The sequence below is a fragment of the Mercenaria mercenaria genome, chromosome 2 (genome assembly GCF_021730395.1).
Source record: "Mercenaria mercenaria strain notata chromosome 2, MADL_Memer_1, whole genome shotgun sequence".
NCBI lineage: Eukaryota > Metazoa > Mollusca > Bivalvia > Venerida > Veneridae > Mercenaria > Mercenaria mercenaria.
In genome coordinates this window covers 87,132,407-87,157,395 of record NC_069362.1, presented here as the reverse complement: position 1 = coordinate 87,157,395, position 24,989 = coordinate 87,132,407, and the positions used below count along the sequence as shown (strand labels likewise).

The following is a 24,989-nucleotide window of genomic DNA, read 5'->3' as shown; positions in this document are numbered from 1 at the left end:
GTAAATATTTTTCATGGGAGGTACTTCTCGCCCAACCAATTGATGTATTTATGTGTATTGTGAATAGAAAAGATACATATTTGTCTGAAGCAGCCTTTTTCGATCAAACTAAGATAGATCATTTGTGTAAGACGAAGGCTGCATCAACAAGACCGGCCTACTTCAACAAATACCATCTAATTCTTTGCCGTTCTGCCAAGTTAACGGATCAGAACAAGCGAGGAAGGTGATGCCCAACTGCTTGGATCATCTGCATATCTTAAGAGTCATATTTGACCTGATAATGTAACTATTCCATAAATATGGTGTTCTGTGCTTCCGGGGAATCTACCCTTAGCTATTATCTTTTCTAGTCCCAACAGGATCATTCGGAATGGTAGTTACAAAATGGACGCCTTTTTATCAGGTAGGCAGGTAGTTTTTTCTTCTGACTGTGAGCCTCTTAGTAATGTACGAACAGGTAAATATATAGCAATTATTCAAAGATAGGGTAGATGGGACAGTTTGTAACTTTATGGTAAACCGATACAGTGTGATACGTGACTGGGAAGAGTATTAGTCATTTGAGACGACAACGAAATATATCATACCGCAATATGATTAGACCATTCCTAACATTATGACGTCATTTTCCTGGCATGGCACAGGAAGTTGGAAAAGGTGAACTTTAGTGTATTTTGTGCTAATTTTAGGTGTTTGTCATTTCATTTACATTTTGCAAGTGAAAATAGATGTATTTTTATTGTAAGAAAGTAGCATTATCAAAAGGAACCGCTGACATACGTGCAAATCAATGATCAAGGTCAGTGTTCATAAACAACTTGAAGATGTTCACTTGACAAAATCAAAACAATGCGTAATGACTCACATTTCCCTATGGAGTTTCCAAAATATGTAAAAACAAAAGATTTTATATTTGTATGATATTGCTTTGACAAATTTAAACATTAACTGCTTTCTCGTTATGTATCAAGCAATCTTCTAATATAAGTTATATTGCTCTTTGTTCTGATAATTTAGTATCATGACCTTGCAGATTTTTTGTCCTTTATTCAGGGTGTCCTAGTTTCAGGAATATGTTATTGAGTGCTCTTTAATTTGTCGTTATTTTGAAATATGTATAAATTTGATTTTTATGCATGTTTACACATGGTTCTTGTTTAACAATAGTTTTCATTCATTATTTGCTTCAAATTGACGAGCAGTATACTGTTTTGAAATAAATTAGGGAAATCCTGATGCAATATGTCTTGTTGTTAATGTGCAATAAGAAACTTCAAAGAAAATTCTTATAATATATCGTTCTGGGCTTTTGTTTCCTTGATTTGTATAGCCACAGACACTTGGACATTCCTTCCCTTGTCCACCCCTGCCGTATGTCAGCCAACCTTTTTAGTCCCTTTAAACACACTGGGCATATGTTTCGATCATTAAATATGGTTTGTTACACATTCAACATGTTTTCAGGGCTTAACATTAATGCTTGTTCGATTGTCTGGGACAAGTAAAACAGAAATCCGGACAAGTAATGGTTAAAAGGTGGTAGTCCAATAGGACAGGTTATCTCTGAAAATGAAGTGGTCATTATTAATTTCCGTACAGACTAAATGAACAAATCGAACTTGGTTAGAAGTAATTATTGGTAATATGTTTTGTAAACCATCCAACTTGCAGGCTAGATACTTAGAATATGCGTGCACAACTTCTTTTAGTAAAGCATCGGTGATTATCTCTAGGTTATTGCCCTTTCAGCCGGGCACGCTGCACAACTTAAATATCTTAGTGTTCAATATACAAATTTCCATGTACAAATCCACAATTCCGGGAAGTGGGGAAAAATTGCCCCGATGGTCCGGTAGCCGGACCGAAAAACAATTCACTAGACCTAGAATGAACTTGCGTAATGCAGAACCAAAAAAAAAAAAACCTCTGTAAACTACCAGTTTAACATGCTGTTTTACAAGCTAGGCATGAATCTTCGCCATTTATCATTTATATTAAGATAGAACCTCTTCATGTCATGCTCATTTTTGCTTTCTGTGCATTCGATAGGCATGTATTTTCATTAATTTCTGGATTGTGCATCGGTATTTTTTTTTGACGCTATTTTGTCCGAGATGTTGCAGTTCTCGGGATTTGATAAATGCCGGTCAGTCGGACTGCATCCGGGTTAAAAACGGCGGATCACGTCAAAATTTTGCAGTCATGTCCATGGGACGAACGACTTTCCGGAAGTCTGCAAATCTTATTATTTGTAAACCTAACAAACTGATAATTATCTGTTTAGATCATGCCGAGGCCTAAATAAATTATCCCACAACCGACCGGAAAAATGCGAGCCAAAATATTTTATTGCAAGATCTTGTTGGAGATTATTTTTTCTTCTGAGTTAAATATTTTTTCATCAGAGTTTAATATTTCTAGGTTCGAATAGTTTCGGGATGAAAACAGACGGTAGTACAGTTGTACTAGTACAACATTTTCTTTTTTTGTGTCACTATAGAAGTGTTATGTATTTTTTCGAGGAAAGTGCTGATAAATTGTCCACGGCCATGTTTGTTTGAAATACTTTTTTACCTCGTGTTGGTTTACATTGTGTTAAGCCACATGTTGAAAAAAGGCGGGGGAAATCAATACACAGTCTGTCTCGAGAAATTTAAAAACTAAACTGCATCTGTTGTCAGTTTTTGTCAAAATTGATATGTGATACTGCCAGAAAATAACTGACAGTTATTAAGTAATGACTTAACAATCCAATGGAGTATTTTTGTAACATTTAAAAAAGACATAAATAATGCAGCAGAAAGGTAGTCTGCTGTTTGAGAACTGGGGCCGTATTCATAAAGCATCTTAAGTATAAGTTTTGACTTAAGTTTAAGATTTTACTTAAGTTTGTGGTGATTTCAACTTAAGTCTAAGTAAAAACTTAAGTTCTAGTCATAAAACAGCTAAAACTTAAGATACGTAAGAAATTACTTAAGTCAGAAAATAAAATAGTGTGGGTGAGTACGATTAAAGTGTTGTTTTCAGATAAAAGCACTTTAAACATAATTGTGCATGTTGTATCTGTCTGAAATTAATGTTGTTTTTTCAATGTTTTCGTCCACAATAAAAAACAAGAATTACTTATTAAGTTGTTTTATGAATAACAAATATACTTAAGTAAAATAAATTTCTAACCTAAGTAATACTTAAGTAAATAATCAATTTCTTATACTTATACTTAAGATGCTTTATGAATCAAAGTGGGATCTTCAGATTGGGGCCTGTGAAAGAAGTGTTTTTGTTTTTTTCAAAAGCTTGAATTTCTTACACTCAGGGAAATATTACTTTTATGATATAAACTGTAAGATATTCTGGAAGTTTTATAACAATTATCCATCAATTAAGCCAAAATGAAATTTAAAAACATTTTAGTGGAAACGATCCTATCAAGATAATTTTTAAAGATTTAAAGGTAAGTTCAAACAAATTAAAACTTAAGTTCAGGGTTAAACAAGATGTTTTGAAACATTATGGTCCTTTTACCACCATTGGAGTTCTTTAGAAAGACGAATAACATTGATGGAATTGTCATAATTATATTTAAAATAAAATTAAGCAAATACCAAAATCAAACTAGTCAAAATATAATCATTCATTATTTCTATAAAAAAAGTCATCATCATTCTGTTTAGGTATACATTGTATTACTTTATAACAATTTTTGAAATAAAATATTTTAAGTAAAAATTTTTGTTCTTTCTTGAAATGTATTTCAAATCTATTTAGGCAAACAGTGCATTAAAACAGTGACAGAAAACAAATGTCTCATGACTGGTTGCTAGAAGAAATAAGACCTCGTTATTTCTAGCTATTGCTCGGATATAAAAGAGATTTTTTTTTCAATTTTAGTAAGTATCTCGATGCCTCACACAAGATTAGATGATGGATAACGAGGCAGAGGAGGAGGCACCACCTCAAACCCAGGGTCAGAGTTCACGACATCAGGGTCATGGTGCAAGTCAAAGGGCACGTGCAAATGAAATGACAGTCAACACAACAATAGCTGCAGTCACAGAATTGATAAAACTAGTTAGTTTCCTTGTTCTTTGCCTAAGTAGAATATTTCAGACGGAAAATTATCACACTTTGTCACGTAGACGAAGTGTTTAGTGGTTTATAGGCAGGAAATCAATTATTGAATTAATAAATGCAAGGTGATATCTGTATGCTAATTTCCTAAAAAATAATTTGATATTTATGCATGTTGTACATGTATACAATACTGTCATAAGCTATCTATATACATAAGTTATCTATTTATACATTTGTAAGTGACTAAAAGAGTATTTTTACATGACTTGAAATACTACAGAATTTGGTTCATTTGTACTTTTGTTGTTTGTTTTTAAAATAGTTCTATCAAGAATCTGGTGGAAACATCTAATTTTTCCTTCATGTTTATTGGAACATTGCTCGTTTCATTTAACTTCAGTTTCTGTAGCAAGTTTTCAATGTGCAGGTGTTCAGATGAAACCGCTTTTTTTTTTTTTAAACAAACATTGAATGTGTAACTATTCTAAAATATAATTGTTTATTTCAGAAAAAGTTTCATGAAGCTCTAGAATACTGTAATAGAGGTAGGCCTTGTTTATACATGTTTGTCCATTTCTGTGTGGGGGTTAATATAATTTAATCAGGAAAGTTATTCATTTATTCTGCCTTTCATGTATAATTAGGTGTTCAGAAGTGCTCAACTTGAATGAATTGCTGATGGCATGCACAGCATGGTAGGATAATAAAGGTTGTTATGGTTACAAATCATTTTGCCATGATTTATATGGTAACATGTTTCTTTGATTAAAGGCATTGTCTTTGAAGTCATTTCATCTTTCACTTCAACATGTCATTGAACACTGGTACTGAAACAGAAACAAACAATTTAGCTAATATAATGAAATACTTAGTACTAAATTTTTTAATTTAGATCATTAAAGCAAAATATTGTTTGTTCTGATTAATATAACTGTTTACTGCAAACTCAGTTCCCTTTAAGCTCACCTGAGGTTTAGATTAGCTGTTAGGATCGTTGAATGTCAGTCTTCATCAGTCTGTCATCCAATATTTCTTAAAGAACATCTCCTAAACCTGGCATCATCCCACCCTATCCCCCACCTGTCCAGGAAACATATATGCCATATGTCCGATAATTTCACAGGTATTTTCCTTGAATGACTACCAGAATTGTTCAGACAAGCTGTGAAACTTAGGTGAGCAATCTAGGGCCATCATTGCCCTCTTGTTACAACAATTGCATATCAAGAACAAAATGATGTGAAACTAATTTATACCTTTGTTACTGAAATGACAATAGGTTCTTTCCTATACATATGTAGCCATTTACATGTAAGTTATTTATTGTTAATTTATGCAGAGGTGTGTAAATTTCTACATTCATTTGACACAGGTGCTGTCCCTACTCCGACATTATGATGTAAATATTTAATGCTCTAGGCCAGAGAATGAATTATTAATACCAAGTAATGATTAGATAATCATGATTGTAATGCATTATTTTTTGTGCCTGTTTAAATTTAATATTAAGTCTTCCTTTTTCCTTGAAAGTTTTGACATAATGTACTGGTTGTTCCCAGATGGGGTTTTACATGTAAGGGACCAGTTATCTTGTGGATTTTGATTTGTGATTTTCAGAAGGGTCAGAATGTTACTACTGTCATATTGATTACCACATCATCATTGGTGATGAAACATAATTATTTGAAATGTGATAAAAACAATATTTTAAATGATGTGTCAGTTATTGTGTTTTTGATAAATGTTCTCAATTTTCTCCAGGTCTGACTCAGTGTGGTAATAATGAAAAGCTTCTAGAGAAAAAGATTAAGATTCTGTGTCATCAGGGTAACTTCGAAGATGCTTACAGTGAGGCACTTATCTGGTTACAGAGGGAGCCCAGGGTGAGTAATGTGCCGATAGTAAAGCTATGCTCTGGTACTGTTTTCTAAAGTTATTCTCTTGTTGTATTTGATGATGTATCCGTAACGGTATTTCACATTTTGCTGACTTACATAGTAAATTGGAGGACTTTGTATATAAATTAGGAAAACATTTTTCTGCCTGTAGTAAATTATTGATATGCTTTATAGCTATCTGTGTGAGCAAAAGCTGAAAATGAAGCAGTTTTTTCAGGTGTCTTTGATGACATTTGAGCTGTTGGTCATATATTAAAAATCAAGATGCATGAGTGTTTATATAATTATAACACTTTGTTTGGGATATTTGATATAATGTTAACCAATTATGGGGTATTGATTCTTGTGGCCTGATTAGCAGAAATATACAGACAAACAGATATATAATCAAAAACTGGGTATTTGAATTTAATTTGTGTTTTTAGCTCACCTGTCACAAAGTGACAAGGTGAGCTTTTGTGATTGCGCAGCGTCCGTTGTCTGTCCGTCCGTCCGTGCGTGCGTGCATAAACTTTTGCTTGTGACCACTCTAGAGGACACATTTTTCATGGGATCTTAATGAAAGTTGGTCTGAATGTTCACTTTGGTGATATCTAGGACAAGTTCGAAACTGGGTCACATGCCTTAAAAAACTAGGTCAGTAGGTCAAATAAAAGAAAATCTTTGTGACCTCTCTGGAGGTCATACTTTTCATGGGATCTGCATGAAAATTGGTCAGAATGTTCGAAGTTCGAAACTGGGTCACGTCCGTTTCAAAACTAGGTCAGTAGGTCAAATAATAGAAAAACCTTGTGACCTCTGTAGAGGCCGTATTTTTCATTGGATCTGCATGAAAATTGATCAGAATGTTCATCTTGATGATATCTAGGTCAAGTTTGAAACCAGGTCAACTACAGTCAAAAACTAGGTCAGTAGGTCAAATAATAGAAAATCCTAGTTACCTCTCTAGAGGTCATATTTTTCATGGGATCTACATGAAGATTGGTCAGAATGTTCATCTTGATGATATTTAGGTCAAGTTCGAAACTGGGTCACGTTCGATCCAAAACTAGGTCAGTAGGTCAAATAATAGAAAAACCTTGTGACCACTCTAGAGGCCATAGTTTTCATGGGATCTGCATGAAAGTTGGTCAGATTGTTAATCTTGATGATATCTAGGTCAAGATGGAAACTGGGTCAACTGCATTCCAAAATTAGGTCAGTAGATCTAAAAATAGAAAATTCTTGTGACCTCCCTGGAGGTCATATTTTTCAAGGGATCTGTATGAAAATTGGTCAGAATGTTCACCTTGATGATATGTAGGTCAAGTTCGAAACTGGGTCACGTGCAGTCAAAAACTAGGTCAGTAAGTCAAATAAAAGAAAAACCTTGTGACCTCTGTAGAGGCCATATTTTTCATGGGATCTGCATGAAAATTGGTCAGAATGTTCGTCTTGATAATATCTAGGTCATGTTTTAAACTGGGTTGCATGCGGTCAAAAACTAGGTCAGTAGGTCAGAAAATAGAAAAACCTTGTGACCACTCTAGAGGCCATAGTTTTCATGGGACCTGCATGAAAGTTGGTCTGAATGTTCATCTTGATGATATCTAGGTCAAGTTTGAAACCCTGGTCAACTGCAGTCAAAAACTAGGTCACTAGGTCTCAACATAGAAAGACCTTTTGACCTCTCTAGAGGCCATATCTTTCAATGGATCTTCTTGAAAAGTTGTCAGAATTTTTATCTTGATGATATCTAGGTCAAGTTCAGAAGTAGGTCACATGAGCTCAAAAACTAGGTCACTGTGTCAAATAATAGAAAAAAACGACGTCATACTCAGTTCATGTGGGGCTAGGTGAGCGATTCAGGACCATCATGGTCCTCTTGTTATATGTATTATAATTATTTCAGTTGGGAATTTTTCAAAAGTAATTGACCATGTACTTTATCTGTTGCTCTATTCCTAAATATAGATTGTAGATACATTTGAATACACTTTCTGGTTTGAGTAATAGAATGTTATATATCTAAAATTATTTAGGCATTTTGAAAAAATCACCTTTTTAGCTCACCTGTCACAAAGTGACAAGGTGAGCTTTTGTGATCGTGCATCGTCCGTCCGTCCATACGTAAACTTTTGCTTGTGACCATTCTAGAGGTCACATTTTTCATGGGGTCTTTATGAAAATTGGTCAGAATGTTCACCTTGATGATATCTAGGTCAAGTTTGAAACTGGGTCACGTGCGGTCAAAAACTAGGTCAGTAGGTCTAAAAATAGAAAAACATTGTGACCTCTCTAGAGGCCATATTTTCAAAAGATCTTCATGAAAATTGGTCAGAATGTTCACCTTCATGATATCTAGGTCAAGTTCGAAACTGGGTCACGTGCCTTCAAAAACTAGGTCAGTAGGTCAAATAATAGAAAAAACCTTGTGACCTCTCTAAAGGCCATATTTTTCATGGGATCTGTATGTAAGTTGGTCTGAATGTTCATCTTCATGATATCTAGGTCAGGTTTGAAACTGGGTTACGTGCGGTCAAAAACTAGGTCATTAGGTTTAAAAATAGAAAAACCTTGTGACCTCTCTAGAGGCCATACTTGTGAATGGATCTTCATAAAAATTAATCAGAATGTTCATCTTGATGATATCTAGGTCAAGTTCGAAACTGGGTCACATGCCTTCAAAAAAAAGGTCAGTAGGTCAAATAATAGAAAAACCTTGTGACCTCTCTAGAGGCCATATTTTTCTTGGGATCTGTATGAAAGTTGGTCTGAATGTTTATCTCGATGATATATAGGTCAAGTTTGAAACTGGGTCAACTGCGGTCAAAAACTAGATCAGTAGGTCTTAAAATAGAAAAATCTTGTGACCTCTCTAGAGGCCATACCCTTGAATGAATCTTCATGAAAATTGGTCAGAATGTTCACCTTGATGATATCTAGGTCAAGTTTGAAACTGGGTCACGTGACATCAAACACTAGTTCAGTAGGTCAAATAATAAAAAAAAACCTTGTGACCTCTCTAGAAGCCATACTTTTCATGGGATCTGTATGAAATTTGGTCTGAATGTTCATCTTGATGATATCTAGGTCAAGTTTGAAACTGGGTCAACTGCGGTCAAAAACTAGTTCAGTAGGTCTAAAATTAGAAAAATCTTTTGACCTCTCTAGAGGCCATATTTTTCAATGGATCTTCATGTAAATTGATCTGAATGTTCACCTTGATGATATCTAGGTCATTTTCGAAACTGGGTCACGTGTGGTCAAAAACTAGGCCAGTAGGTATAAAAATAGAAAAACCTTGTGACCTCTCTAGAGGCCATATTTTTCATGAGATCTTCATGAAAATTAGTGAGAATGTTCACCTTGATGATATCTAGGTCAAGTTCAAAACAGAGTCACTTACCTTCGAAAACTAGGTCAATAGGTCAGATAATAGAAAAACCTTGTGACCTCTCTAGAGGCCATATTTTTCAATGGATCTTCATGAAAATTGGTCAGAATTTTTATCTTGATGATATCTAGGTCGGTTTCAAAACTGGGTCACATGAGCTCAAAAACTAGGTGACTATGTCAAATAATAGAAGAAACGATGTCATACTCAAAACTGGGTCAGGTGGGAACAGGTGAGCGATTCAGGACCATCATGGTCCTCTTGTTTATATACAAAATGTAGCTAAATATACAAAATGTTACGTTTGTAACAAGATAAATGTCAGTAATCACATATGTTACCAAATACATGTAGTTATAAAATTGTGAGTAACCAAGTACAAATGTATTGTAGTTTATTAATGAAGTATTTATTACATTGACAGCACCCAATAGCAATAAAAGAGCTAAAGAGATTGAAGATTGTTCTAGATGCACTGAAGGACCAGGTTTGTAATTACTTAATATTAATGGCTAAAAATTCCAAGTGAGCTATTGGTATAGGTAGATGGTCTGGCATCCAGCTTCTCTGTCAATATTTTTACTTTTTAAAAAGAGCATCTTTTCTTCTGAAAGTTCTGGTCAGAATAACACCAAAATTGGTTTTGGTCTTTAGTATCCTGGCAAGGTCCTCTTTCAAATTCGTTTAAATGGGTGGCACTTGTCCCTTTCTAGGGGCAAATAAATTTGAAAATAGAAAAACCTTTAAAAAACTTCTTCTGATGAGCTCCTTGATAGAACTTCATCAAATTTTGTCTGTAGAATCACTATAAGGTTTTCTCTCAACTTTCCTCTATTAGGGACTGTGAGAGTTGAAAATAGAAAAAATCTTTAAATGACTTCTCATTAACCGCGTGAGAAATTTTCATCAGACTTGGTCTGTCACATCATTTTCAAGTCCTCTCACAAATTCGTTTAGATTGGGGCACTAGGCAGCTTTTATGGGCAGGTGGAGCTTAAAACGGAAAATAACCTTTAGAAAACTTCTCTTCATGCCTGATGGAGCTTCATCAAACTTTGTCTGTAGAATCACGGTAAAGTCACTTGGCTTCACTAGAAGTAAACTTTCAAAATTTCAAAACAACTTGTCATAAACTGCTTGGTAGGTCTTCATCAAACTTGGTCTATAGCATCATTCTAAGGTCCTCTGGTCCTCTTTTAATTATTTTCAGATGTGATACTTGCTCCCTTTTATGTACATTGCAGCTAAAAATAGAAAAATCTTTAAACAAATTCTAATAAACTCCTTGACGGAGTCTCATCAAACCTGGTCTGTAGCATCATTGTAAGGTCCTCTCCTAAATCAAATTTGTTCAAATGGGAGTGCTAAAACCAGAAAATTCTTTAAACAACCTTTTCCCTTGAATCATTTCATGGACCTTCATCAAACTTGGTCTGTAGAATCATTCCAATGGTCCTCTTGCTTGAAAAGTATTATAAGGCATACTTGTAATAGTGGCATATTTCTGGCCTAAGATAACTAGATAACTTATTGAGATGACTCACATTTTTGTTGCAATGAAATAATTTTTTTGGTATAATTCTTGAACTTTTCACAAAACATTCTTTATTGAAGATTGCGGTAATTATCCTGATGCCTGTGACTGCCATCTTCATTGCAATGTTTATTTCTGAAAATTTCTTTTGTTTTCCATGATAGCCAAAAATAGACTGCACTTGATTACTTTGTTATACTGGTACATACATAGAATGCAATATTGAGAATTCACACATAATTTTATTTTCTCAGTCTGTTCCTTTAAATCTGTCTGTTGCAAAAGCTGGATCTTGCAGTAACTTTATAGTACATAAAACTTTTGATGAAGACTGTTGTAAACAATAAATGTGGTTCTGTTCCGTGCAGAGGGATAAGTGCAGGGGTTTGGGATGTTCTGATAGACAGTACTGTGTAGTTTAATTAGGTTTTCAAATGTTTGATAGTTGTAAGAAGTTTTGTGTTTTTGTATAAACTTCTCTTCCTTTTACTGCCATTGTTATGTCTACAGTGCATGGAATGGTTGTTTTGTAGGACTCGGATGAAGAACTGCCCCCAGCTATACCTGTACAGAAAACAGACATGCTCGACACTTCAACCTTGGCTCAACCATCAGCTCATCAAACAGTTACACAACAAGTGTATGCCCCGCCTAATGCTAATAACTCAGCAAAACCAGGTAGGCTGCATTATATCAAAACTGCTTTACTGTGTCAAGTTAAATAGTCAGCAAGGTCCAGGGGCAGGATGCTTCACTTCTTGTCTAAACTTGCATGAGAATGTTGAGTAGAGCCAGAACAAGTCCTGTTTCCACAAACTTTTTAATAGTTCCATCATGACATCACAGGACAGTTGAAGTAGCTAAACTTCTAATTTGTTAAAATTATACCTTTAAAACAGAAATTTTTGTAAAAGCTGCATTTATGCAGATACTATTTGACCAAATGTTTTTAAATTATATGAGCCGTGCCATGAGAAAACCAACATAGTGGGTTTGCGACCAGCATGGATCCAGACCAGCCTGCGCATCCGCGCAGTCTGGTCAGGATCCATGCTGTTCGCTTTCAAAGCCTATTGGAAATAGAGAAACTGTTAGCGAACAGCATGGATCCTGACCAGACTGCGCGGATGCGCAGGCTGGTCTGGATCCATGCTGGTCGCAAACCCACTATGTTGGTTTTCTCATGGCGAAGCTCATATACAGATTAGTGACAGCATGAGATAACCTTACATCCCAGTTTTCATAACTCTTGCTAACAGTTTAGCAAAATTGTCCCCACTTTTCATTTAGAATTTGAAAGTTTTGCATCTAAGCAGACTTCTCGGGAACAGTTGTACTGAATGCTTTCAGACTATTCATAAATATTCAACACAGTGAAATGAACTTGCTGTGCTAGGTTCAATGAATATATTTATAGCGTAAAATTAATCTGTTGTTAATAGTCATGTTATTGTACATCTGCAGCTCAATCCATTGACCTGTCCTGCTCATTTTGTAACATGACCTTTGATACAAAGAGTGACCTTGACACTCATTGCCGTAGTGATGAACACAAGAAGAACATAACCTCAGACGAGGGACACAGTTGGAAATACCGGCCACCTCCTCGAGGCCTTGTCGCAGATGATTATACATTATGTCAAAGGTAATTTTGACAAATTTTTTTTATCTCAAGAACTTCTCAGAATTATAAAAAAAAGTGATAGAAAAATCATAGTTACGCATGTTAAGCAAGGTTACGGAAGTTCACTCGACTATACATTCTGTTGGTAATAAAACCAGCTAGAGACTAACTTGGATCATCTTCTATACAAGTATTAATTATATTCTGAAAATGTATATACATGTATTTAGTTTATAGCCCAATTGCTATTAGAGAAAATTTATCCAATTAGGACTGTCTTTGGAGCAATACATAATTGTACAACATAACAAATCAGTATGTTTTTAAAATAATTATCTCCTATTTGGTTTACATTTTGGTACATGATTTGTATTAAAGTCCATTTTGTGAATTAGAACACTCAATGCTAATTGTAGTTGCATGTGTATAAAAAATTGTTTATTTTGATCTACTAAAAGAAAAGATTCACACGAAATGGTCAAAAAACACTTCTGAAGTTCGTTATAACTGCATTTACTGCTACTTTCTGAGCTTCCACATGAAGCGTAGAAGGCAAAATATCAGGAAATAGAAATTGATCTTTATATATGCAAATATTTCCTATAACAGTTAATAACTTGGTTTTACTATGTAGTGATTAAGGAAGAAAATTTAATAGTTAATATTTATTTTGTTTCCTTTATTAATTGAGGGAAGTAATATTCATAAGTAATTGTTTAACTTATAATTTGCAGTTAGATTTTATTGTAGTCAGGTCTACTTCTGTTTGCTAGATGTATAGATACACCCAATGTACAGAAAATCCATCTTGAAATGAGCTGAGAAACAATTGTTTTTATGCCTTTTATGTATCTAATATTAAGGTCTATTGCAGCTGAATTCATGTATCAATACCTTACTTTATATTCTCCTACTGTGTAAAGTAAACTCCAACATATATAATATATGTTTTTTTAAAGACAACTCTTTAGCTTATACATCAATAAAATCAAGGCCTGGATTTTTTATTTATCTGTGTTCATTATTGAACAGCCCGCCCGCTTAGCTCAGTTAGGAGAGCGCAGATCTACAGATCGCAGGGTCACGAGTTCAATCCCCAGGCGAGGCGTATGTTTTCCATGATGATTTGATAGAAGACCTTGTGTCTGAAATCATTCGTCCTTCACCTCTGATTCATGTGGGGAAGTTGGCAGTTACTTGTGGAGAACAGGTTTGTACTGGTACAGAATCCAGGAACACTGGTTAGGTTAACTGCCCGTCATTACATAACTGAAGTACTGTTGAAAATGGCGTTAAACACCAAACAAACAAATTATTATTGAACATACAATCCTGTTTTACAATATAGGTACACTGCAAGTGGACGTTGTCCTTATGCTGACAAGTGTATTGAGGCCCACTCTGCAGAGGAGCTGGAGGAGTGGCGAGAAAGGTTCAAGTTCAAACGGCAGCAACTACAGATGGCAAAAGATAAACATCTCCATGGTAACACATACCCAGAACAGCTCATGGAGAAACTCATGACAGCAGAGTATCCCAAGTCTGTGGTAAGTGAGTTTGTTTATTTGCAAATTCACAAATGGTGACCTATCAAGTTTGTCAAAGGTAAGTACCTGATGTCAAAATTGGGACTGTCACATGGGCACAATATTGTATGAAGATAACAGCAAAAATATCTGGAAAGCTTTAGTGAAGCATTATCTTGCAGTTCTCTTTCTAGATGAAGGAGTTAGCCACTTCGGGCTGCCAGTTATTGATTTTGTTACAAGAAACAATCTTAGATATGACAATCGTAGATGATTTTTCGAAAAATCTACATCTTTATTTGATTGAAGGTGGTAGGAATCACACTTAAAGGGAAGAAAGCAGTGTCCATACTTTGTTTATTGTGAAAGTACTTATTACTTCCCTTGTGTAGATGTTAGGGGAATAAGTACATGCATCTCATCATGTAATTATTGTCACAGTTTGTTGACTGACATTGTTGTTCTTATGTTCTTATGTTAGCTGATGATGAATTTAATGGAAAAATAGAAGTTTAAGAAATGCATTTGATAGAAAATTTTATATGTGGTTTAAATGGAGATATTTCTGTAGGTGTTCATCAGGTATTACTCTTATTATATTATCTGATCTTTGTTTATTGTGAGTTTTGTTGTTTTTTCCTATTATGTGCAGAAATGCATTTCATGTCGTACTTGCTGTTCTTCAGTTTTGAAAAAGGTTTACCATTTTAAACTTTTATTAGCTCTTTTGATTTTTGAAAAATATCTATGAGGTATTGTTGTCACTTGATCTATGGCGTCAGCATTTGTTAAATGTTTTGTTTATGTCCACCTTTTCTCAAAAACTGTAAGAGCTACAGCTTTGAAACTTTGCATACTTGTTTATCATAGATAGGGGACTGTGTGGGCCAAGAACCATAAATCTGATTTGCATTTTGTCAAAATTATGGCCCTTTTATACTTAGAAAATTTGAATTTCTTGGTTAAAATTTTTGTTTAAGTCTACCTTTTCACAAAAACTATATGAGCTACAGCTTTGAAACTGCACACTTGTTTATCATTGATAGGTGACTGTGTAGACGCAGAACCATAACTCTGATATGCATTTTGTTAGAATTATGGCCCTTTTCTTACTTAAAAAAATTGAGTTTCTTGGTTAAATTTTTTGTTTAGGTCCACCTTTTCTCAAACACTATAAGAGCTGCAGCTTTGAAACTTTACACACTTGATTATCATCATTAGATGACTATGTAGGCCAAGAACCATAACTCTAACCTGCATTTTGTCAGAATAATGGCCCTTTTTGTACTTAAAAATTCTGAAGTATAACTCTTTTCTTACATACTGTCCAGCACTTGCAGACGAGCGATGGCACTAGTAGGCGGTGCTCTTGTTAGTCCTCTTTCAGCATTTCATGCTGTATGGAGAATATGCACATTCTTTTACTTTGTTGCTTGGTAACAAATATGGTTACTCTGGATACAAATAGTAAAAATATACAGAAAAGTAGATTCTGCGGCAACTTTAACAGTGAAGGAGGTTTTTTCATGAAGTTTGGTAAATAGGTAAAAGACAATGTGGAGTTTATTTTCTCCAGTTGTTCATCCTTTGTTCAATCGTCAGTCACAAATGGTGGATTCTTTCATAACTAAAACAAGTACAAGATATTTTGTCATAGATAGAGGCAATATTATGTGCATCTTTTTAGCTCATCTTATGACAGTTGATTGCCAGTCTAGCTTATGCAGTTCTGATCTCACATTTACCTTATTACAGATGGTTGCTAGTGTAGATTATGCGAAGGTGATAGTAAACTCTGATCTCAAGGTTAACATGATCTCCAAGAAGTGCACACATGCGTGGACATTCACCATTACCAGTAAAGTAAGGCATTTCCTGTTTTCATTTCAAATATGCAGAAGTATTATATTACATACACAACATATACAACTTACATTTTAGACTGATAGTGTTACAGTTAAAACTAGTGCTTACGACCACTTTTGAACAAGGACCACCTCACTCTTGTGTATCTTTTGACTCTTAGTTAGTGATTTTAATACTTTATTAAAAGCCTGAAGTACATAACTGGAGTGATAAAAGTCAGTTTCAAAGAAATATAATTTTTTATGCACTTACATATGACGGAACTGAAAAAAATGTTAATCTTCATAAAAGATGTATGCATGTGTTTATGTTAAATATATACGTCTGTGTAAATGTTGAATTATTACATCTTGTAGATTTGTATATTACGAGTGGTATTACTTGATGAAGCAGTGTCAAATTACTTCTACATATCCAGTATATCTGTCGGTCCAAAGAAAACTCAGAAATATCAGAATCTGGAAAATCACTGCCAGGAATGGAAAAACCCAGAAATCACCATAAACAGACCAGGGGAATATGTATACAGGGTGAAAGTAAGTACCACTAAAGGTTTATATTATGCTATATTGGAAAATCAGGACATACTAAGTGCTGGCATGTGCATTTGTCCTGTCATATTTGGTGTCACTAGCAATAACTTGAAGACCATTCAAGGTATTGACTTTGATTTTGGCATATAGGTAAGTGACAATGGGACAATGTGCAGAGCTATGAACCAGGTCTGTAAGTCAAGGGTCAAGGTCACAAATGAGCCCAAAGGTCAAATCTTTGCTTTGTATTTCATGTCCAGAGCATACTTTCATAACAACTCAAGGTGTTGGCTTCATATTTTGCATATAGGTTATTGGTGATGGGACAATATGCAGAGCACATGGAACAGGTATATTGGTCAAAGGTCAAGGTAACAACTACAGCTCAGAGGTCAAATCTATCTGTCGTTATTCATGTCTGGAACATAATTTAATAATAACAATTTAAGATACTGACTTTAAACTTAGCATAAAGGTAGGTAGTGATGAGACAATTTGCAGAGCTGTAAACAGGTTTTTGGAAGGTCAAGGTCAATGTAACAAATTCAGCTTTACTTAGAAATCGTTCAAGGTGTTGACTTAAACCCCCAACTGCCATATAAAAGCCAGAAGATGGCGCTGGGGCAGGTTTCTATGTAAATTATACATGCTTCACATCAGGGAGCCCTTTTTCAAAATTTTGAATGAACTACTGTTAATTTAAAAATGAAAAATTGCATAAACATACATTGAAACATGCTTTATCAAATGGTGCAATTATTTTTACAAACCAAAAATTGTGAAGTATACTTTCAAAAAAAAATTTAAACCAACTGCCAAAAATCTGAATTTGCCGGGAGGAGCTAATGGGGTCATGAACCCAGGAGAGATAAAGAATGTAAACAGTTCCCACGTGGTAATGTTTATAAACAATCCTGAAACAGGAGAGAGGGTTATTTATCAATGAAATCAACACCAGTTACATGTAAAGCTTTGCTGTGATTTATTTTTGAAGTAAAGTAATTAGTATTTAACTGATAAAATATCATAATAGATCATTATATTTTATTTCTCAGTGTATTTACATTACATGTTTATTTGATAAAGTTTTAAATCCAGATATAAGTCTTAAGAGTATAATTATACTGTTTTACTGTCATACAGTGGTTCACCAATAATGTCCCATGTAAGGTACTCCTTTTGGATTTGGATACAGTGTCCGAACCTGGTTTAATACACAATCTGGCATCAACTCCCTTTGTGTCAGTTCAACATGAGCTTCTGTCAAAGCACTATTTTTTCTTTCCAAATAAACAGTATTACTCCATAAACCTCTCCGATCTAGCATTGTCCAAAACTTTCTGTACAATCTTTTCCTGATGATATTATTCCCGGGACGAGCTGTTAGACCATTCCTGAGCCATGACTGTGGACTTGCAGTCACACATGGAAAATTCAAGCAAAATACACATGGAATGTCATCCCTGGGTTGATCACTTTGGCTATCCTCTTGGTTAGATTTCTCTTGATTTGCTGGTTGGCAAACGTTTGATTCTTGTTGCAAAACACAGTTACCGTCATTTTCTGTCGAAGTTGTGCATACATTTACAGACATCTGTTTTGGATCTGCATTATTAGATTCATCAACATGCTGGCTTCTAACGACACTAGGAGAGTATGTATCATCATGTTCTATAAGTATGTCCCATCCATTATAATTAAAAAATCCTTCCGTGATTTCAATTTGTTCATTTGTCATGACCATTGTATATCTTTTTTTCTCACTTGCAACAGAATTAGAATCCATCCTTTCCTCACAAACATGCACACTTGCAGTGTTTACTTTTATCAAACTCTGATAATTTTGTCCACAGCAACATTTGTTAATGGGTGCTTATTGTTTTACATTCCAGTTTATAATTTCTGCATCGATTGATACATTATCTTTATAATGGACCAGTGTCAGAAAGGTCAAATGAGTGTGCTGGATTTTAGGTTTCACTCATTTTCATCTAATAAGTTGTGAGGAATGCAATTTTTCTACTTTTGTCATAACTGATATAAAATGGATGTACAAAATATGGATATTATCAATGAGCAGCCACCATTAAAAAGACTACGAGATGACCTCAGAAAAGAACGACAGGACTTTCCATCCCATTCAAAAGAAGCCAGAAAAGAATCTAACAGAAAGCAGAAATTAGCCAAAAACAGACTTCGAGGAAGACTAGGAATTACTACAAGGAGGAAAATGACAAAATTGAATTACTGAACAAAATGGATAAACTGAAAATATTTCTTGGTGAAGGAAAATTAAATGTTGTGTCTACATTTGAATTATTACACAGAGTGTTTGATTATTTCATAAACCAAAACATTCCGAGTGAAAGAGATAGAAATCAAAATCCCACAGATGTTGAGGGTTCTATATACATGTACCAAGAAATACAGAAAGAAGACGCCAAAACTGATTAGCTGTATGTTGGAAGTACGACTTCTTTACGGACACTAATCTTCCAAGTTGAGTCACACTCGTCAAGGTGTCCTCAAAGTTTACAAGTTACAGGGACTACAGTGCTTCGGCATGTCATGTCAATGGATATGGAATGTGATGATTCTCAGCATTCATTTTCATGGACATTTTCACCACACATGAAAAATGGCAAATTCCTAGTGAATGCCAGAATTGCTCATGGATACTTTTCATCTGGTATATTACCAAATCAATTTGGCAAATTTTGCAAGGCATCAAATATTGGAGACATGGGAGAAAAATACCTGAAAGAATTCCAAAAATCTTATGAAGAAGTTGTTTCACAAGAAACCAAAAAATCTAAGGAAAACGCGTTACAACAAGAAATTGCATCAACAGCTGCTATGTTGCCAGATGACGAAAGTATTACTGGAATAAATATACTTACTGACGCACGCCATTGTTGGCGTAAAAATGCTGCATTTAGTGATATAGTGTGCCTAGGACAGACAACAAGCAAAGTTTTGGACATACAAACTGTGTCAAAAAAGGATGATGACCCATGCTCTCAAAGACACAAGCTTATTGGAGTTAAAAGAATTTATCAAAATTTGGATGAACAATCTTGCCCTGTCAGTATTCACGCACATGATAACAATAATCAAATAAATAAGTACATTCAACAGGAAAGGAGCCCAACTGAAAATGCCCTTGATTTATGGCACATGACAAAGTCAATTGCAAAAGCTGCAAAAAAAATAACATCCGGTCAAAAAGCAACCCACGGAAAAATTTGGCATGAAGAACTCTCGGATAAAGCTGCTTCTATTAGAACTCATGTATATCATTCAATGAAAAATTGTCAAAATAATGCGGATATTTTAAGAAAAAATCTTTTGAATTTGATAGATCACTATAAGGGCGATCACGAAAACTGTCTTCATACATCGAGGTGTAAGACTGACCAAAATTATGAATGTTCCAAATATTTGATCAAAAGTGAAACATCTGAAAAAATCCTGACAGACTTTCTAAAAGGACTGCAAGTCTATAAAAATGCTGAAAAATACAAATTTTGCATGGATACACATTACGTGGAATCATTCCATAATGCACTGTTACAATATGTGGACAAAAGGATATCATTTGGATCAAGTACATATAAAATGAGGATTAATTTGGCATTGCTAGACTGGAATAAGAATGTAAACAGAGGTTCTACTTCTGAAAAGGTTGTCAGTTACAAAAGAAATCCAGAAAGAACATACAGTGTACCAATTAAAAAAAGAAAAACAAATAATTTCAAAGAAGAAATCTGGGTAATGTGGATTAATAGAACATAATAAAATTATGACCTTTAAATGTAAGTTCATATTTTGATTTCGTCTGCTACAGCATGGCAATTGTTTACATCTGTTGGTGAATCATTGATAAGCAAGCTATTTTTAGTTAATTGACATCCCAGTGTAGCGTTGCTATTTGATAGGCTCCTCCTACAAAATTTACTACCAGGGCAGTAAAAGTTGGGGCTTTAACATTGACATACTATTGTAAATCAGAGTCACTTAATTTGTTACTTGGCATTACAGTAAATTCAAAGGATGCACATGGATACAGATATGTCAGAGAATAGGTAGTTGGTGAATTTGTCTTTTAACATCTGTCATCACATACAGAAGTTAACAGTTTAGTAGACATTTTTCCATTCATACGTTTTATGTTTGTGTTTACAGGTAGTGTTTAAAACAGATATATATGGTACATTTCGTGAGACCCTGGTGTTTGATTTTGGATCTGAGCCAGTGTTGAGTAGAGATATGCATGTTGAATCGGCTCCTGTTACAGATACAGAAAAAGTTTTGTCAGAAATCCGACTTAGTCAACAGGGACGCTGGCTGGCTGATCAAGTTCAAATAGTAGAATATAAACAGAAGTAAGAGTTTTGCATTATATGTTATAGTCTTATTTTTAAATGAGCATGTATTATACAAAGTACTTTAAATGGGCAATGGCAAGTAATTAGTCAGTCCTATTATTGGGTAAGTTACCAATGATAAGTATACCAAGTGATCTGTTTACATTTGAAAACAAAAGATATTGATATAGAGATAAACCATATTGACAATAACACTACTGACCTGGCAAAAACAACAAGGTAGACAACTCATTTACTCAGACCTGCAGAGCAAGTCAGAATTTGTTCAAGCCATCAGTATTTCAAGCCAATCAAGTTTCCAGTAGTGTTCTATATAATTAGATTAGACTTGCAAGGAAAACATCCATGAATTTTAAGATATATGGTTTGCAGTATCTTGTAATGATATGGATTGCAGTATCATGTAGCGATAGGGTTAACAGTATCATGTAGCGATAGGGTTAACAGTATCATGTAGCTATAGGTTTAACAGTATCATGTAGCGATAGGGTTAACAGTATCATGTAGCGATAGGGTTAACAGTATCATGTAGCGATAGGGTTAACAGTATCTTGTAGTGATAGGGTTAACAGTATCTTGTAGTGATAGGTTCTTCAGAATCATCTTATCAAGAGTGTTGTGTTTTGAACAGGGCTCCTGAGGACCAGAAGTCTATAGACCTGCTGAAGAAGTACTCTCTGCCAGGTATGAACAAGTTCAAGTTCTCAGAACACCTCATGCAAACACCGACCAAGGAGAACTACAGGCTCTGGATGCATCAGATGCTTTATGTTGAGGAGCTCTCACAGATTGATAAAATATCCAAGTATGTATCCAGTAAGACTCATATTATTACTGTACATTTCTGTGATTACATGTGACAACAGTAGTTTTTGACATGGCTAAATCTTATAAATACATTTATCTGAGACCTCACAACATCATGTGCATTTTTATGCCCCCACTTTCGGTTGGGGGTGGGCATATAGATTTGCCCTTGTCCGTCCGTCCTTCTGTCCATCCAAGAATGTTGTGTCGTGCCTAGCTCCAAAAGTATTTGACTAGAGTCACAAAACTTTACAGGAATGTTGGTCAGCATGTGTAGTTGTGCACCTGGGGTTTCACGTCCGGATTCATTCAGTCGTGTAGGAGTTATGGCCCCTGACTTTGTAAAAATATGTCATTTTAGTGTTGTGTCGCGCCTAGCTCCAAAAGTATTTGATGTAGAGTCACAAAACTTTACAGAAATGTTGGTCAGCATGTGTAGTTGTGCACCTGGGGTTTTGTGTCCAGATTCATTCAGTCGTGTAGGAGTTATGGCCCCAGACTTAGTAAACAATTGGTCATTTTAATGTTGTGTCACGCGTAGCTCCAAAAGTATTTGACCTAGGGTCACCAAAGTTTACAGGAATGTTGGTCAGCATGTGCAATTGTGCACCTGGGGTTTCGCGTCCGGATTCATTCAGTATTGTAGGAGTTACGGCCCATGACCTAGGAAAAAATTTATGTCCTTTGTTATGTAGTGGGGGCATCTGTGTCCTGTGGACACATTTCTAGTTTTCAGTTACAAATAATGGAACAGCCAGACAAGAAGTTAAAAACATGATAATAGCCAATGGCAGACTTCTCCATTTATCTTAATATATCGCCTTGATAAGATCTTAGTTCGGTTTATTTAAGTTTATCATGGAAAATAATTATATATATCTTAAGGAAGAAATGAGGAGTAAGCATTATTTCTTTTTTTCTGCAGGTTTAACATCACCACATCATTACAGCTAGTGAATCGTTTCTTGTTGATGCCAGGGTCCCTGTCTGCAGCCAAATTTGCCCAGGATGGGGAACTGTTTGCACGTATGAAGTTGGAGGATGACCTCTCTGTTGACTCAGTTGCAGGACGACTGATTTTAAAGAGTACAAACCTTGTGTGGCTGGCCCCACATAAACCTGGATCCAAAAATAATGCACTACCTAAAAAGGTTTGATAGAGTTCATTTCATGTGTTGTAATAATGTTTCACATCTGAAGATTGTAAAGCTAGTGATCTTGTTAAGAGTAGCAGGTTGGACAATAAGAACCAAAGTAGTGGATTGCCTTTGCTATTTTGTCTAAAAGCTTGTCTATTTTATGAAAACTGCCACAATCTTCAGAATAAGCAAGTACAAAACTTTCTTACAGTCTAGTTCAAGCTGAGTACTATCAGTTTTTCTTACAACCCTTTAATTGTCTTTTGAAAACATTCTTTAATTTGCACAGGAATTGTAAATAGTTTATCTTGTACAGTTGTCTCAATACACTGGTGATATATTTCATTAGTAAGTTGAAACTTTATACGCTTGTAGGTTTATGAAGCAGTAATAGAGGACAGAGGAAAGAACTTTATATTTTTACGACTGTCCAGTGAGTGTGTGGAGGAACTGCAGCTCACCTGTGACCAGGAATTTTCTGTAGAGGTAATAGCAAATTTGATTCAGACTTGCATATGTGTTGCACATCATCACACACATCACACAACATTAAGTCCATAACTGTTGCACTTATATTTCATGCATCTTATCCTCATTTTAGCTCACCTGAACTTTGTTTTGGGTGAGCTATTAGTAAAGGTGGATGTTCCAGTGTCAACATTTTTAATTCAAATGTTCTCCTGTTGGTTAGAATTATACTAGACTTGGTCTATAGGATGTTTTGTTTCCTGACAAAGCAGTATTGCAGGGGTTTTATTCACTCCATGGGTAGATCTTGTTTCATTTAAAATGCTCTATTTCACTATCCTGCATCAGAATACTTAATTGCACCATCTGCAGATAATGCCTGCCCCTGATGGGCTTGTAGCATCCACTTAATTAGTCTGCCCTCTAATTTGAGTAGTTATTAACCAGTATTCACCAAACATAACAATGTTTTGAGGCATATCTCAGCCAGGTTCAGTAACCAGCTGGATTAACCTAGAGTCTCTGGAGTTACAGAGTTATGGCACTAACTCTACTATTACCTAATGGATTTGATATGGATTTGATTCAAACTTAAAACAATTGTTCCACATCACACACATCGTATGAAAAAGGGTCATAACTCTTGCACCAATATTTCATGAATTGTGCCCCTATTTGCTTCGAAATTCAGTTTAATTTTGATGCTTTTTAGCTCGACTATTCGAAGAAGTAGAGCTATCCTACTCACCATGGCGTCGGCGTCGGTGTCAGCGTCGGCGTCACACCCTGGTTAAGTTTTTCGTACCAGTCCACATTTTGACAAAGTCTTTTGAGATAAAGCTTTGAAACTTTCAACACTTGTTTACCATCACCATGTCCAGTTATAGGCAAGAGTACATAACTCTGTCAAGCATTTTGACTGAATTATGGCCCCTTTTGCCTTAGAAATCTTGGTTAAGTTTTTCGTACCATTTCATATTTTGACAAAGTCTTTTGAGATAAAGCTGTGACGTCATACTATTTTGTTATTATACTCTGATGAAGTCCAATGGACGAAACATGTTAGTTTTGAAGTAAAAAGTATATTTCTGGAGTTAGTTCTTCGCTTTATCTATTTGAGATAAAGCTTTGAAACTTTCAACACTTGTTTACCATCACTATGTCCAGTTGTAGGCAAGAGTACATAACTCCATCAAGCATTTTGGTTGAATTATGGCCCCTTTTTGACTTAGAAATCTTGGTTAAGTTTTTCGTACCAGTCCACATTTTGACAAAGTCTTTTGAGATAAAGCTTTGAAACTTTCAACACTTGTTTACCATCACAATGTCCAGTTGTAGGCAAGAGTACTTAACTCCATCAAGCATTTTGACTGAATTATGGCCCCTTTTGACTTAGAAATCTTGGTTAAGTTTTTCGTACCAGTTTATATTTTGTGTAAGGTGTTTGACATATGGCTTTGAAACTTTTATATCTTGTTCAGTATAATAGTCTCTATCAATAGGCAAGAGTACGTAACTCTCTCGTCTTTTTTGGCTGAATTATGGCCCTTTTTGAACTTGGAAATTGGTTCTGTTTTGTATATATCCATGTTTTGTCAAGACTATTTGACATATGGCTTTTAAACTTTAAACACTTGTTTATCATTATGATTTCCATCTGTAGGCAAGAGTACATAACTCTGACAACTATTTTGACTGAATTATGACCCTTTTTGGACTTTGAAATTTGTTCAGTTTTTTTTTACAAGTCAGT

General features: G+C 35.0%; 1 protein-coding gene across 1 annotated transcript in view; it reads left to right on the top strand.

Moving 5' to 3' along the window:
• The first annotated feature begins 616 nt into the window (after positions 1-616).
• The window catches only part of LOC123564512 (probable helicase with zinc finger domain), a 43,797-nt gene continuing 19,424 nt past the window's right edge, over positions 617-24,989 (top strand). Inside the window, exons 1-14 of the mRNA XM_053527091.1 lie at positions 617-660; positions 3,895-4,074; positions 4,586-4,622; positions 5,839-5,960; positions 9,776-9,838; positions 11,419-11,563; positions 12,350-12,530; positions 13,858-14,056; positions 15,791-15,898; positions 16,258-16,437; positions 20,620-20,819; positions 21,454-21,627; positions 22,555-22,780; positions 23,144-23,254. Of these exons, the coding sequence (XP_053383066.1) occupies positions 3,925-4,074; positions 4,586-4,622; positions 5,839-5,960; positions 9,776-9,838; positions 11,419-11,563; positions 12,350-12,530; positions 13,858-14,056; positions 15,791-15,898; positions 16,258-16,437; positions 20,620-20,819; positions 21,454-21,627; positions 22,555-22,780; positions 23,144-23,254 (1,896 nt within the window). The 5' untranslated portion in view covers positions 617-660; positions 3,895-3,924. The remainder of the gene's footprint in view (positions 661-3,894; positions 4,075-4,585; positions 4,623-5,838; positions 5,961-9,775; positions 9,839-11,418; positions 11,564-12,349; positions 12,531-13,857; positions 14,057-15,790; positions 15,899-16,257; positions 16,438-20,619; positions 20,820-21,453; positions 21,628-22,554; positions 22,781-23,143; positions 23,255-24,989) is intronic.